The sequence below is a fragment of the Diabrotica undecimpunctata genome, chromosome 9 (genome assembly GCF_040954645.1).
Source record: "Diabrotica undecimpunctata isolate CICGRU chromosome 9, icDiaUnde3, whole genome shotgun sequence".
Taxonomy (NCBI): domain Eukaryota; kingdom Metazoa; phylum Arthropoda; class Insecta; order Coleoptera; family Chrysomelidae; genus Diabrotica; species Diabrotica undecimpunctata.
This window is the reverse complement of record NC_092811.1, coordinates 32,281,665-32,299,268: the sequence shown is the minus strand read 5'-3', so window position 1 is coordinate 32,299,268 and position 17,604 is coordinate 32,281,665. Positions and strand designations below refer to the sequence as shown.

Genomic DNA, 17,604 nt, shown 5'->3' with positions numbered 1-17,604 from the left:
GATGATGATATATATAGATACATCCATAGACCTGAGCGAAGTGTACCGCCAATCAAGGAGTGGGGCTGCTGTCCTAATCGGATATTAGATTGATATCGCCCTGTTCACTATTATTCAACTTTAGAAATAAATTGCAAATATAGCGCCTTTGTACTGACCCTGAGTGTGTTTTATGCTGAGTAGAATAGTTTTTGAGTAATTCTTTAATAGTAATAACCAGAGCACATTCATCTACGCACGATCACGTCTAGCGTTGATTTTCACTCTCAGTGTGTTGGTTGAAAAATATAAAGATAGCAAAAAATACTAAAAGGTTGAAGTAAAAGTGGAATACAAAAGAATTATTAAAAATACGTTTATTAATTTTGTTATGTCAGTTCAAAATTCAAACTAGCAGAATTAGTGGCTTCTCATAGAGGGGTAAACAATTGTTAAGGTGATAAATTAATTGGAAAGGCTTTGTAACATCCAGTGGTATTTGAAAATGACTTTTTTACTTGAACCTAAGCTACCACGTGTTAATTCAGAGGTAAAAAATTAGTAAAAATCGAGCAGAATCATGTGGTACCTACCTATTTCAAAATTTTTATTTGAGTTAGCTAATACATAGCTAATTAGCTTAATATTCGATCTTTCGCTTAATAGTTTAACATGTAGCTTAAATAGCTTAGATTGCAGCAGATGGATAGTGGAAAGGAACAGAATGGAGAGATAGAGACAGGTGTGAATTTTGTTACAGTGAGAGAAATTATTGAGAGAATGATTGAAAATAAATTAGGTTGGACTAACATACACAGCTATATCCGTGCAGTGATCAAGGAAAAGGAAGAGGAAGAAAGACAGCTGGACCAACGCTCAAGGTAAGAGTGAATGATGCTGAAAGGTGAAGCTAGAAAAGTGGGTCACACTGTATGAGTTAGAATGCGTGAGTCAGACTGTGGGGAAGGAGGAAATGCCCATCTGAGAATGATGCCGAACTAGGAGCGATGAGTGTCTTCTACGCGCTACCTGGAACGAGACAGGGAGCCTCCTTGCTGATGAATAGAGTGTGGATGTGTATGAATGGAGAATGAATGAATAAAGGTAGTGTTTCGGAAGTGATGCCGGCCTTACAGCGGCCATTTCGCTTCCGAATCGCTGGATGAAAGAGGAGGGTCTGATTTAGCAGGTAGGCGTTCGGCGTAGACTCGGCGACGAGAGGGCATTTTAAAGGACCTCGGGAACTATCGCCGGCGTCCTGGACTGAGATGTCTTTTGAAGATTCCAGACCCCCCTCTATAAAGACGAAAAAAAAGACATCTGTTTTTAATACAATAGAAGCACTTTTTAAATTTAGATAAACAACTTAAAAGATCCATTTACTTACATTTATATTCGAAACCAATTATTTAATACTATTACCTAACCGAAAATAACTTTAAAAATAAAAAAAAATTATCTTTTTGTACATAGTGATATGAAGATTAAGTTTTCTTAAAAAATTCTATTTAAAACAAATATAGGTATTATGTTAAAAATGTATTCCTAAAAAGGATTATAAATATTAGATGAATTTTTAGCCACATCACTCTTATGGAAAAAAATATCGAATTACTGACGGGAATCTGGCGCCATTTGTTAGTTGAATAATTTTGATCTATAAATCTATATATTGTTCTGAAGCTATTTTCTTGTGACATGTTTGAGTAATTACTATTTAAATATAAATAAGCCACAATTAAAGGTTAAAGTACGTTTATTGACGTTTCAATTTCCACTTCGGAAATCGTTCACAAAATACAAACATTAGTAAATTCAACAAATTTTGTTTTTTGTTACTTGGTGAAAAATTCTTCTAATAATTTAATTTTATCTGACTCATTTATATTGACAATTCAGACATACATTATACATTTTAAAGTAGACGACTTTAAAATGATATTGCCAATACTGTTGAGTTGCGTTCCTGGGACGACTTTACTTGTAAGAAAGTTCATATCTTACCAGCTACTCCAAATAAACCCTTAGTGCCGTTTGCATAAGTTTCGTTTATTTTGCTTGCCCTATCTCCACCCCCAGTAACTTATGTTCCAATTTTCAACCCCTTATAACAATACCCTATGTGGTATGCAAAATATTTCGTTACACCCTAACTGAAATAAATGTTTTATTCTCATGTTTGGAACCGATAAAATTACATAACATTGATTAGAACTCATTATCCTTTTTCAGGGCAAAGCTAGTTTTTCGCTCTCCCTGAAAAATTACTTATTTGTGACTTAAACTTGTTTGGATTTTACCTCCCCATTAGATAATACATATGTCCTCCCATATACACATTGATGTCCTTTTAAAGCTTTTTAATAAAATTTATCAATCGGGTGACATACCCAACGAATGGTTGACCTCAACATTCATTTGTCTCCCAAAAAAGAAAAATGCTAGAGAATGCACTGACCACCGTACCATAAGCCTGATGTCTCACACACTTAAATTGTTTTTAAAGATCATTCATAAACGCATTTACAAAACACTTGATATGGATATTGAAGAAACTCAATTTGGATTCCGTAATGGCGTAGGTACCCGTGAAGCTCTATTTGCATTCAACGTACTAATCCAGAGATGTTTGGATGTGAACCAAGATATGTACGTCTGTTTCATAGACTACAACAAAGCTTTCGACAAAGTCCGCCACAAAGAGCTAATGGACATCCTCAAAGCAAAACAAATACAACACAATGACCTTCGAATTATAACAAATCTATATTATAAACAGCAGGCACACGTACGCAATAATGAACACACATCAGAAGAGTTCGAAGTTAAAAGAGGAGTGCGACAGGTGTGTGTATTGTCACCACTACTATTCAATGCATAGTCTGAAGAAATTATTAAAAGAGCTCTTGAGGGAGAAACAGCAGGAATCAAGGTCAATGGAACACCAATTAACAACATTAGATATGCGGACGATACTATCATACTAACAGACAACCTCCGAGACCTCCAAAAGCTAATGAACAAGATAGTTGAGTATGGAGAGGAATATGGATTATCAATAAACACCAAGAAAACCAAATTTATGAGGATATCAAAAACCCAAAATAATGGTGAAAGCCTGACAATTAACGGTAGTGCTTTAGAACAAGTTGAAAACTACCACTATCTTGGCACAATAATTAATCACACAAACGATAACTCCAAAGAAATCAAAGTTCGAATAGAGAAAGCACGTACAAACTTCAATAAAATGAGAAAGGTAAGAGAACTAAAATTGGACTTGAGAGTTAGGCTGGCAAGGTGCTATATTTTCTCGACTCTACTTTATGGGATAGAAGCATGGACACTTAACGCGTCGACTGCTAAAAAGTTGGAAGCATTTCAAATGTGGGTGTATAGAAGAATCCTGAAGATATCATGGACCGAGCATGTAACAAACAACGAAGTCATGAGAAGAATCAACAAAAGAATGGAAGTATTGGAAACCATCAAGACACGAAAGCTGCAATACCTGGGGCATGTTATGCGTAATGAGGGATACAACCTACTTCAATTGATTATACAAGGGAAAATCCAGGGCAAGAGAAGTGTAGGAAGAAGAAGAATCTCATGGTTGCGTAACTTGAGGGAATGGTACAAATGCACATCAATTGAACTATTCAGAGCAGCAGCATCTAAGATCAGAATAGCCATGATGATTGCCAACCTCCGTCGCGGAGATGGCACGTGAAGAAGAAGAAGATTAGATTATAATATATTTAAAAACAAGAAAATGTTTAATCGTAATAAATAAGTAGGTACAACTAGGCACTATATCTTTTTTGTATAATCTAGATTTTCTTAGGATATTATAAAAATCATCAAAAATATCTTCCAGAATCAACAAGATGGAGGTCAAAATATATAAATAAATAGATACAGACCTCTTCTTGGATATTGGTCGTACTTCCCATCTATTTTTTATTATTACATGCTTTTTAACTGCTTACATTCCTGAGGCAGCAATTATTATTTCTATCAACAATAACTGGTTATTTAAGGAATTCTAAAATAAAAAAAATTGCGATGCAGAAAGAGGAAATATGAATTTAACATATTGATTCATTTAAAATTTAAAAATTATCTGTTTGGTTTGTTTGTCTCAAAACTTAAATAACGACGTAACTCGTACGTACAAATCCATTGCTCAATATTTTCATATTCAGCATACATTATTACAAATACTGTAGATGTCTAACTAATCCACTTTCTTTTGTTGATTCCAGTTGGTTACCAGTCTACCTCTTTAGAGGACTTAAAAATGAAGTCACCCAAGACGATATGTACCTCACCGTCGAAAAACAAAAATCTTTATATCTTGGAACGAAACTTGAACAAGCTTGGACAATACAACTTAAAAAGAAACAGCCTTCTCTTCTATGGGCTATAGGTTCAGTATTTAAATGGGAGTTGGCAATATACGCAGTGTTCAATGCTTGGTTCGAACTATTGAGGTAAGTAATAAAAAAAATTGTATGAAAAAGACAGAAAAGATTTGATTTTACGTACAAAGCGTCTATGTATCTGTTGATACGTATTTCGACTTAATAAGTCTCATCAGAACAGTTGTTCATAGCCGTTCTTAACGTGAAAAATAATCTTCTCTGTCTTATTAGGAAGCAACAATAAAATGGCTTCGTTATGGACGCAATAGCGACATCTGATAGAAAAATCGGTAAGATAGTTTCGAAACAAATTCAGATTTCTGCTTTAATCTGGAGCCTTCTAAAAAGGCTTCTTTTGCTATGACAAAGTTACTATAAAAATACTTGTAAAGAAAATAGAACCAATTCTAAAAGTAATTCAATTAATTTCTTACTATCAGTTAAGACTTAGAGTGAAACATATCTCCATGGAACAAGTCCACCAAGTTATAAAAAAATTATATAAATCCTTTGAAGATAAAAAATACTGCTCTGAAAAAACTGCTAAAAATACTGCTAAAAAATACCAAACAAAGTTTGGCATAATGGACTATTATACAAAATCAGAAAAAGCTCACCGAAAACATTTTTAATATTGTTTAATAGGATACGCCATACGTAATATGTATGATGCAAAGTATTTAAATATTTCAATCATTGAGGAGAAAGATTATATTTCCTATGTTTGTGTACCTACTTCTTACCCATCTATCTAACTGTGGCTTATGTCTTGTGTGTTATAATGAAGTCGCTCTGATGAATCTCTGAGCATGAAAGTCACCTTCCTATACAATACTAAATGAATAAATGCAAATATTTATATGTAATTATGTGGCTAAAGGTTCCAAACCAAGACCAAATTACAAAAAAAAGTTTCTAGATTGATTAATTTTGATCCTCTATAAGTTCTTGATTCAGTATTTTCTGGTAAAGCAAAATAAGACTATCTAAATCTAAATTATACTTTGAGTCTTCTATTCTTTCATATTCCTGTCCATCTGGATGAATCTGATCATTTTTGTCAATATATGAGACCTATATTTTGGCTCTTACTTTATAATAATCTCACCTCTTTTGTTCCTCTCTTCGCTCTTATAGATTACAAGAACATGGGAGATGTTTAATGGGTCATCTGACCTACCATGAATCATATATAAAACAATAGTAGAATATGTTATAACAACTTTAGAAACTATGCCGTCAATTCTTATTGGTACAGGTGAGTCACAGATAAGATAAACTTACCACACAAGGGGGAAAAGTTTTTGGCCATATTTGTACGGCATTTATACTTACGAATTTAGGTAGGTAATAGAAAAATAATGAGCTACGACCTAATACTGTACAAAAATATTGGTAGCAGGAATAGGGAAATTTTTTTATTTTCTGAAAACTTTTTCCCCACTTTTGACAATTTGACATAGTACGGCATTCATACAAAAAGTTTCGGACATGGGACATATATGACCCATTAGTGTTGAATGGTGGTATAAATAAATATCATCTGTAAAGAAACATACTTATATTCAAAATAAAAAAAAAGTACATTACACAAAAAAATATGAATGATGTGATAAAAAACAATTTGTGCTTTGAGTTTCTGATATAATTTGTGAACATCTAGGGCACCTTCTCCTGGCAGGTATTTGTTGTGGCAAATGATCTCCAACGTTGATCATCTGTTTCTGTCGTTTAGATATTCTTCCAGAACGGCCATTTATTCGTCTGTTTACATTTGATTTCGTTCTTCCTAATTCAATTGGCTGTTCTGCTAGTGTCACCAGAAAATTCAAAAGTGAAAATTTGAAACGGCATAGGAAGAAGAAGAAGACACTTCAAGATCTACTCCTCCCATAAGATTATTCTAAAAAATAATAGTTTCTGGACAAGTGAACTCAGCTTTCTCTCCAGTTTTCAGCTTTTTCTTATAAGAAATTCCAGCTAATTCCAACAGTTTCACTGTGACAATTTGACATTAGCATAACTTCTTTCGTATCTTTCCATTTAGTCACTAAGATTTCTTCGGATGAAACTAAAAACTCCATATCACCCCTTAACATTTTTTTATTTTTAAATTTAGCTCCGTATACCTGATTGACCATGTAGATTCCTAAACATGGAAAATTTAGGGTGTTTAGTAGGTTGAACGAATTGAAAAATCTATTAAAGCATAGACATACATCTTGTGACGTATGGTGTTGGCTAGAGTTTCAACAACTCGTTCTCCTAGAGTTCCAGTTGTTGGTGTGGATTCTTTTCCCGAGTAAATATTGAAACCCTATATATCCTATGAAATAATCACTTCGTTGCCACATTTTTATACCTCTTTTCTATCATCATCTTGGTGCTACAGCCCTTATAGGGCCTCGACCTTCTCAAGCTTTCTACACCATTCTGTTTTGTCCCTTGCTTGCATTTTCCAGTTGCCGACTCCGATCTTCTCGGTATTTTGTGTTACTCCGTCCATCCACCTCAGCTTTGGTCTACTCCGTCTTCTGATTCCCACCAAACGTATGCTTGTAGATATTCTGCAGTTCAAAGTTATATCTACGCCTCCATATTCCGTTCTCACAGACCGCTCCGAATATCTTGCGTAGCACCTTTCTTTCAAAAATCGATAGAGCGGATTCATCTGTTTTAGTTAGCGTCCATGTCTCTGATACATATGTGAGACCAGGGATTATCAGTGTTCTATACAGCCTTATACGAGTTTTGTGAGACAGACGTTTGTTAGCTAAGTACTTTAATAGACCAAGATAACACCTGTTTGCAATTATTATTCGCCTTTTTATTTCCTAAGATGTGTTATTATTGGGGTTAACCGATGTCCCTAGATATATAAACTCTGTGACTGCTTCGAAGTTTTGGTCATTGATGATTAAATCTGCGTCAACATTTTCAGCTCTTGTGTTTGTGTTAGTCGCCATTAATTTGGTTTTATTTCGATTTATATGTAACCCTATTCGTTCTTCTGCTGCTAATAGCTCGGTTAGGATTTCCACAGTTCTCGCCCTGGTTCTTGTTATAATGTCCACGTCGTCTGCATATGCTAGAATTTGGACTGATCTATTAAATATTGTTTTCCTGCTATCTAAATTAGCGTCTCGTACTTTTTCTAAGGCGACATTAAAAAGTTGACACGCCAGCGCATCTCCCTGCCTTAACCCCCTATGTATTTCAAATGGGGTTGACTGGTCGTTTTGAATTTTTACTGCTGATAACATCTTTTCCATTGTCACTTTTATCAAACATGTGAGTTTTTTTGGAATTCCTAACTCATTCCTAGCGTTGTAAAGACTTGGTCTTAAGACACTGTCATATGCCGCTTTAAAATCGACAAAAATATGATACATATCTATGTTAAACTCGTGCGCTTTTTCTAGGATTTGTCGTAGTGTAAAGATCTGATTAATGGTTAAACGTCCACGCCTGAATCCTGCCTGATATTCTCCTAGAAACGTTTCCGTGTAAGGCTTCGATCTCTCGTGCAAAATGTTTGGTACCTCTTTTTACTGGATTTATAAGAAGATACTGCTACAGGGCAGATTGAAATTAGTCATTGATTCGTCGATGGACTGATGGGAACTCTCAGTCCTTTTCCTTTACAAAAGTTTGTTTCAAACTAGAATTCATTTTATCGATGTAGTATGTTTCTGATGTATTACCATTTCTTTCAGGATTATTATAGTAGGAATTAGATAGTAGAAGTAAAGAGCGATCTCTTGAAATAACTTTTTTTCTGAGGGAATTCGAAAGTGATTCGTTTTTTGACCAGTAGTGTGAAATAGATGGTACTTTATTGTAACACATATCCATAGTACAATTACCGTCATTATTTAGTACATATCTATTTTTTTCGTATTTAATTTTATATTTCTCTTTTTCGGAAGTACTGCTATTCTTTGGTTTGTGTAGGAAGCAGTATTCATAAATAAACTACGCGAAAATAATTTTAGAAAATTATCTACAGGACAAGAATCTTTATCAATATTTAGTATTGATAAAGACGTGATGTGTAGGTTGCGTACACATCACGTCTTCACGTACTACAATGTCTAAAAATACGGATGCATTCAAATAACATGCGATTGGGGACAAACAGACGCCAGCAGATTTTTTAAAATCCACTGGGACATATAAAAATGTCAAATCTTTTAAGTAAGATTAAAACTAATAATTAGGAGTTGCATATTGAACGACAGTAAATACATGTACTTAAGAATCAATTTTGTCTACATACACATTTAAATAATTTTCTTCTATTTCCAGAATAGCTCAACCATTCTTGATATCAAAGCTGGTCTCGTACTTCCAAGATGGCGTCAAAAGCGATAATATTGTGGTTTGTGCCATTACTTTAATTATTGTCACATTTGCTCAAGTAGTGAGCATACATCATTATCAGTTAAGAGTTATGGTTTTAGGAATGAAAATAAGAGTAGCAGCATGTGCTATAATATACAGAAAAGCCCTAAAACTAAGTAAAACAGCTTTATCAGAAACCACCGTCGGTCAGATGGTAAATTTATTATCGAACGATGTGGGAAGATTCGACTTTAGTGGCCAACATATTCATTATCTTTGGTTATCACCTTGTGTTGGAGTCGTTTGTGCTATTTTACTTTATAAGGAAACTGGTCTAGCTGGTTTGTCTGGAATGATGTTCTTATTGTGCTTTGTTCCTGCACAAGGTAAGTAAATAAATATCACAATATACATACAAAAATTAATTAAAACATTGTATGCGTCTCTGGAGGGCGAGCCGTAATATTATTTTCGAACTACAACATGTGGCACTTCGAGAGTCCTATAAAAATGGACCATTGAAATGAGTTGTATGACCGTTTTGTAAAGAATTTAGTTTAAAGATGTGAATAGAATACAAAAAGACAGTATTCGAATTATATTTAGTGAGTTAACGTTTAGCTTTTGTAAAAAAAACAGGATTATACAGCTTTATCGAATCATCGTAATTTTCATTATAAAAAAAACGGGTGTGGCAGTCCAGTGGGACTGCCTGTAGAAGTTACACTTCTATACACGCATTCGCCGTTACAAATTTATTTGGGAGTCAATCTGTACAATCATTACATATGTAATGCTATAGGTAAGACATAGCAGAAAGAGAAACAGAATTAATAACAACTTACTAACAATTAATAAACAATATTTGACCTGTAATAGGAGTATAGTAAATGAAGGATTGAATCAATATTTTGATGAAAATGTATATTTTTATTTTCATATATTTATGAAAGGAGTTGACTGCAAAGATTTTTTACACATACTCTGCAGTAAAATTCATTGTTTATTTTGTTATTAATATAAAAATACAATACACTGCAACATAATTTAATATAATAATACAATACAATTTAAAATGCAATATTTATAAGTATTTAAAAATGACAATAATATACATAAAAAATACACTAGAATACAGTGCAACATAATTCAATATAATAATACAATATAAATTAAAATGCAATATTCATAAGTATTTAAAAATGACAATAATATACATAACTTTTCTACTTACGTATGTTTTTAATTTACCATGTAATAATATTAATAAAAAGTCCTCCCCGACTGGGAATCGAACCCCGGTCTCCCGCGTGACAGGCTGGGATACTGACTACTATACTACCGAGGACATGACACAAACGTATTTCAAAATTGACAGTTCTGGGTCATACAGTGATTTATTGAGATTATTATTTTGAAATACAAAAGACTAATTTAATTATGAACATTTAATAAATAATACAAAACATATCACATAAATAATAATATTAATAAATATTTTATTATATATGTAATATTATATGTATATATATATATATATATATATATATATATATATATATATAATATATATATAATATTAAATATATATACAAAAGGAACATTTTTATATTCGAGAGAGGAAGAGAGAGAAAATATATCTTCTGTCTCTCTCTTACTCATTATCTTACATATGTAATGGTTTCACAGATTCACTCCCATACAAATTTCCAACGTGGAGCGCGCGTATAGAAGTATAACTTCAATAAACCCTAAAAGCCCTGAGATTAATTGAATGTGTTCTTTCGAAAAGGCCACATCTCCATTAATTTCACAAAATGAGTCAACTGCACCATTTTGTTCAGAATATCCTTGAAGCTTTATTACACGTGAAAACGCCACATCTCCGCTGTTCGTTACTATTAATCTTGACAGCCATATTTCTCTGTTTATTTTGAAAAGGCCACTTCTCTCGAAACAAACTGCGCGCGCCGAACATGTGATTTAGTGGTTACGGTCGCGGACCTTCCTAGTTTCCTAGACCAGTTGACGATTATTTTTAGTACGATTAGGTTCCATTGTGTATTGTTATACAAAAATGAGTAGCTCTGATATTGAAACCAGTGTCATAATTAAAAATAAACAAAGGAAAGAAAGAAAGGTATTATTAATCGGACCCTGTATAAAAGTGAAGTTAATAAGAAGGCTAAAGTTAAGGGCCAAGCCCATATTAATCACGTGGGAAAACAAGTTATGGCGCGAAAAACTGGAATCGACTGTACTTGTCGCAAGAAGTGTTGTGAACATTCTTCGGAAATGGACAAGAATGCATTGTTTACATCGTTGCATGACTTTGATGACAAAAACTCACAAGGCTCATACTTACAAAATATGATCGAAGTAACTCCCATTAAGAGAATGAGAAAATCTGAGAATTCCATTAAACGTATTGAGAGACCCAATAATTTTTTGTTTCATGTTTGTTTAAAAGGAGTACGTAAGCAAGTATATAAGAAAGCTTTCTTAAGTTTATATGGTGTTGGAGAAAAGCATGTTAGAAGATTATGCCACCTACTAGTGACTGGATCCACTCCAAGAGATAACAGAGGTAAGTCTGTTAAATCTAGGCATAATTGGTGACCAGATGAATTATGCTTTCAAATACGTGAGCACATACAATCGTTTGACGTAAAGAAAGTCCATTATGCTAATATATTAAAAAAGTATTTACCTGCTACTTTGGATGTCAAACAAATGCATAAAATGTTTATCGAAAAATTTCCGGAATCTAAAGTGAAATACAGTTTTTATTTGAAGTAATTTCATGAAAATTTTACATACTCTTTTGGTCGTCCTCAAGTTGGTGTATGTTCTGCTTGTGAAGAAGTTGGCCAGAAAGTTAAAAGTACCACTCTCAACGACATTGCAAAACGAGTTGCTGTTACAGAACAACTAGTTCACAAAAATAGGGCAAAAATAAAAGAAATTTTATAAAAAACTGGAGCAGATTAAAAAACTTTCTTCAGAGACAGACGAGATACTAGGAATCTCCATATGTAAAATTTGCCTATACCTGACATACCTGTATAGGAATTTTTTTATTATCAGCAGTTATGGGTTTTTGAATTCAGTATACACAACTTAAAAATAGAAGAAGCTAAATTTTTTTCCTATCACGAGGGCGAGGCCCACTTTCACATTTTTCATTATTTTTCAATCAGAGGTCATTCCTCCCGTGCGATAGAGACTTCGGTGTAGCAAAAAGACTCATTTGCAAGCAGGACCGAATTTTTCTTCCCGAAGAATATTACGAATTGATAAAAAAAAAAAGTCAAGAAAATCACTTTTTTCTATAGAACTGGTAAAAAATGAAACAATTTTTTGGAATTCAAAAAATGGTGGCCCATGCATTATAAGAAAACCTTACTCTCCATTGACTCCTATGGGAAAAAAACCAAACATGAGAAAACAACTTTTCAAATTTCTCAATATAATGAGTTCGAACATGACAACAAAAAACCAGGAATTGTTAAAGTACGTCCATTTATCGATGGGCTTATGTTTCATGAATTTTCCTTGGGAAAACCAGCTGCAGTTTGTCCTAGTTTGCCAACAGAGTCTGCTTACACAGAAAAAATTCCTATTAATTCGAAAAAAAATGAACATCAAAAAACTTGTACAATATGTGCCAGAAGACATAATGTTTTTTTATAATGAGCTGATTTTATGGCCTACCACTAAAGGTCGTGGCATATCGTGCACGTTGCGTTTCCAGCACATATCGTTTCCGAAAAATATAATTTAAATGGTTTTAAATATGAACAACGCACACTGTCCGGAACATTGCGTTTCAGACACTTGTTCAGTATATTCGAACACAATATTTTACTGATGCCGACGGCTGCGTAACGAGTCGTAACCGGTTTGTAAGGATAATTTTAATTAGATACCCGTCGTTTTCCCCTTGTTTTTTATTTAAGTCTTTGTTTGATTTTGATACAGAGTATTTAAAAAAAAAATAATTTTCGAGGCTGTTTTTAATAGGAATTTAATAATAATTAATAGGTTTAACAATTATTTTAGAATGAATAGGATTCAGTTTAAATATGTTTTAAATTTAATTTCACCTTCAGTTAAAAAACAAAATACTACATTTAACGAAGCCATACATATCAAACCAAAAAGTATTTTTAAAAAGAAGAGGTATCACTTCCGTACAAAAGTCATAATTGTTTATCACTTCCGTGATTAATTGTCACAAAGCAATAAAAACACATGCATAAATGACAAAATAGCCTCGAAAATTATTTTTTTTAATACTCTACATATATCAAAATCAAACAAGTTCCTAAATAAACAACAAGGGGAGAACGACGGACATCTAATGCACATTATCCTTACCAACCGGTTACGACCTATGTCCCGGACAGTGTGCGTTATTCATATTTAAAACCATTTAAATTATATTTTTCGGAAACTAAACGCTATGTGCTGGAAACGCAACGTGCACGATAATATGCCACGACCTTAATAGTGATGAACCACCAGAGGAAGATTACTAAAAGACTATTTCTTAACCTTCAACATATTTTTTTGCCACCTAATAAATTTTTTTTTAATAATATTGGAGTTTTCTATTATTAATCATAAAATCATCAGTGTTTGTTTGGAAAAGGGCACAACTCCAAGAACTAAATTATTTTTTACAGTATACCTATCTTTTTTATGTTGGATTTATTAATAAAACTTCGTCATGCATGAAATTTTGAGACTTTACTCCGAAAAGAGAAAGATATCTTCATTAATACCAAAATGAAACGTTTTTGTCGTTTCCTGTAAAATTAATATTTCTGGAGTTGTGGCCTTTTCGAAATAACCGATTCAATTACTATTAGTATAACATCGTATATGTTCGGCTACTCCACGTATTAATATGTTATAACATGTATTTTAAATCGTCTCATCCTATACACGGTGCGACAGATAAACGACCGATAAGAAATATCCCGAGAACTAAATATAACTGAATCATGAAAATTGGATTAAAGGGGTTTTCAAGAGTGAACTATTTAATGAAAATATTTTAATCTATTTTCTATTTCCGGTTATACCTCATAACTTCGTTTTTTTAATAGAACACTCTGCATATTTTTTAATTTTAGAAAGATTCACCTTATTCTGAACATTTTTGTTAATACTTCCCTATTTCTCTTGTTAACTGTTTCTGAGTTATAATGGTTTTTAAAGGAAAATTGCACTTTTTTACGATTTATATCAACTTCAGTATCCTTTTATGCAACCTGAATCTTCTTCTTAACGTGCCCTATCAAGTACCCTTGACGTTGGCGATTAACATGGCGAAACTGTCTCTGTCTTGAGCTATTCTAAAGAGTTGCTCAGCTTTCCTCATTCCTGTCCACTCCCTGATATTCTTCAACCAAGAGGCCTGCTTTCTACCAATTCCTCTGCGTCCTTCGATTTTACCCATCATAATAAGTTGAACAATATTATATCGGTCTCCCCTTACTACGTGTCCAAAATAGGTCATCTTTCTACATTTGATGTTATCAAGCAGCTCGCGAGGAGCATTTGCTCTCTCAAGGACTGCCACATTTGTCAGCATAGCCGTCCATGGAATTTTTAGTATACGTCTGTGCAGCCACATTTCAAAGACCTCCAGACGATTAATGGTGGATATATTTAATGTCCATGCTTCGACAGCGTATAAGAGGACTGACCAAATGTAGCATTTAACCATGCGCTTTCGAAGTTGAAGTTGCAAGTTATCATTACAGAAGAATAACTTCATTTTTAAAAAATGTCGTGCGGGCTATCTCGATTCTACGTTTTATCTCTTGATCTGGATCTAGTTGTTCAGTAATATGGCAACCAAGATAATTAAAACTGGACACTCTTTGAATTATATGACCATCAACATATAATCGTGCATCTTGATGTGCTAAACGGCTAAACACCATGTGTTTTGTTTTTGAACAATTTATGTTTAGGCCATCACTAGGTTCATCACTTAAAATAACTGTATCGTCTGCATATCTGATTGTATTTATCAGAATTCCATTACCTTTCACGCCCCATTCCAAATTATGCAGCGCTTCTTTAAATATTCTATCTGAATATAAATTAAATAACAGTGGGGATAGTATACAACCCTGTCTGACACCTCTTTGTATTTTACATATTTCTGTTTATTTTCCGTTTATGCGAGCTGTCGCTGTTTGACGCAAGTATAACTTTTCTATGAATCGTATGTCTTGACTATCAACTCCTTTATCTTTTAATATTGTAATTAATTTGAGATGCTGCACTATATCAAAGGCCTTTTCATAGTCAAGAAATACAGCAAAGACGTCTTTCCTTTGATCTCGACATTTCTGCAGTAATACATTTAGTGCAAAGAGGGCGTCCCGAGTTCCCAGTCCATTTCTGAAGCCAAATTGTGTTTCATCCTGGTCTTCTTCACATTTATCTCTGATTCTACTGTGGATGATGCGTAGAAATATTTTCAAAGTGTGGCTCATAAGGCTTATTCTATAATAGCTACAGTTTTTCGGACGTTGTTTTTTTGGTAGTGTTATGAATTCGGACTTTAACCAATCTTCAGGGATATCACCAGTCGAATAAACATCATTGAAAAGCTTGACCAGTATTCCAATGTTTTCCTCATTTATAAGCTTTAACATCTCTGTCGGTATGTTATGAGGGCTAACGGCTTTCTTGTTCTTTGCTAACTTCATAGCATGCAGTATTTCTGATTTTAGTATTTCTGGTCCTTCACCTTCAACTAAAGTCTCCAGCTCTTCGGGTCTATCATCATTATACAGTTCACTTATATAATTACACCAAGTTGTTCGAATTTCATGTTCGTCTATTATCATTTTTCCCGACGAATTTCATTGTTTAAGTCATTTTCTATTAACATTTTGTTGGATATTGGGATATTTAATTTTGGTGTTTTAGGGCTTTCTTGGACTTTTTTGAGCTTCACTTTGATGTCAGTTATTACAGGATTATGGTCTGGACCGATATCTGCACCAGGATATGTCGTTACTCTGGTGACGCCGTTCTTAAATCTCTTGTTTACCAGAATATAGTCTATCTGATTTCTAATCATATGTAGTGAATTATCTCCTGGTCCCCTCCATGTGTATAACCTTCTTTTGTGTAATTTGAACCATGTATTTGCCATTATCATGTCATGTTCTTGACAGAACTGCTATAATCTATCGCCTCTTCCATTGCTCTCTATTCTCTATTCTGAACATTTTTGTTAATACTTCCCTATTCCTCTTGTTAACTGTTTCTGAGTTATAATGGTTTTTAAAGGAAAATTGCACTTTTTTACGATTTATATCAACTTCAATATCCTTTTATGCAACCTGAATAAAAAATTAAAATCCTTAGAAACTTAAAAGACACATGCAGCTTTATCGTTTGCTGTATAAAGTTGCCTTTTTAATTATACAGGGTGCAGTCAACATTGGCATAAAACCGGCATCCCAAATTTCGCCTAATTACTTTTTTCACACTCCCTGTATGTGATTCATTATTTTAGAAAAATACATTTCTAACTATCCATTTGTATTAGTATTCCAATACCTATCTCTTAAAGTTTTTAAATAAATTATCTTTATATACTTTTTTCACAAAATTTTTTTTATAGACTATTTTGTGTTAATTTACAACTTTCATATTGTAGGTTAAACCTTGATTAATTCAAAATATACTATCAAAGAAAATAGGCACTAGCTTATTAATGTAATAAATGTTTAAAATGTTGCCTATCAACTTCCAAACATTTATGAACTCTTTTAATCAGCTTTTCATTAGTAGCTGTTGATATTGGTTCTTGATCTACTTGGTTAAAAACTTAAAGGACTTTATTTATCATATCTTCTTTAGAAGTAACAGGTTTAGAGAATACCTTATTTTTAATATATCCCCAAACCTAGTAATCTAACGGTGTCCATTGTGGGGATCTTGGTGGTCAGAGAAACTGACTTTATTAGCTATCCATGTATCGTTAAATATTTCATTAAGCAATGACCGACTTCTCGAATATTGTAAGCCGCTGCTCCATCTTGCTGAAACCAAGCCTCGTTAGGTTAAGTAAAGCGTTCAGTGCTGGTACAATTACTTGCATAAAATGTTACAGTAACTCCCTTCGTTGGTGTGTAAAGGGGGTAGTGAGGCGCAATACATGATGCCGTATCCTGTTGGCATCACTTAGCCTATCCTACTCAATTCCTATCTTCACCTCCAAGGCGGTACACGCCGGTAACCTGAGCAACCCCACTGGAGATTGGGTAACCAACCCCCAGTGGAAGGTGGGGTCAGGGCTGACGAAGAAGGGAGTCTTGGTCCGTTGACGAATAGGGGGTTGGGCTGAAGGTTAACTACCTTCTCCTAGAAAAACCATGAGTTATGAACGTTGAAGGAAGAGAAGCCGGACTGATCAAACGACGACGACTGTGCGAGAAAAAGGAACACGATTTGAGGGTTGCGACATGGAATATTCGTACCTTATATAGATTGGGAGCTCTCCAAAATCTCCTAAATGAACTAGACAAATACAAAATAGACATAACTGCCATACAAGAAATGAGGTGGATTGGAAACAATGTAATGGAAAAAAGAAGCCATACGATTTTCTACAGCTGCGATCCTAAAGATCACGTCTTGGGCACAGGATTCATAGTAAACAAGAGAGTAAAGCATACTATAAGATATTTCAGAGCCATTAGTCCAAGAATGTGCATTTTAAGAGTTAAAGGTCGTTTCTTTAACTACAGTCTAATTAATGCGCATGCCTCGACAGAAGAAAAAGAAGAGGAAATTAAAGAAGAGTTTTATGACGAAT

The 17,604-nt window shown here is 33.7% G+C and overlaps 1 protein-coding gene across 4 annotated transcripts in view; it reads left to right on the top strand.

The window, feature by feature from the left end:
* The window catches only part of LOC140449779 (ATP-binding cassette sub-family C member 4-like), a 119,368-nt gene that overhangs the window by 63,761 nt on the left and 38,003 nt on the right, over positions 1-17,604 (top strand). For 3 of the 4 annotated variants that reach the window (XM_072543123.1, XM_072543126.1, XM_072543125.1), the window contains exons 3-4: positions 4,245-4,472; positions 8,712-9,133. In XM_072543123.1, coding sequence (XP_072399224.1) covers positions 4,245-4,472; positions 8,712-9,133 — 650 coding nt within the window. Of the gene's footprint in view, positions 1-4,244; positions 4,473-8,711; positions 9,134-17,604 lie in introns of those variants that run through there. The other variant, XM_072543127.1, reaches the window with a different exon arrangement.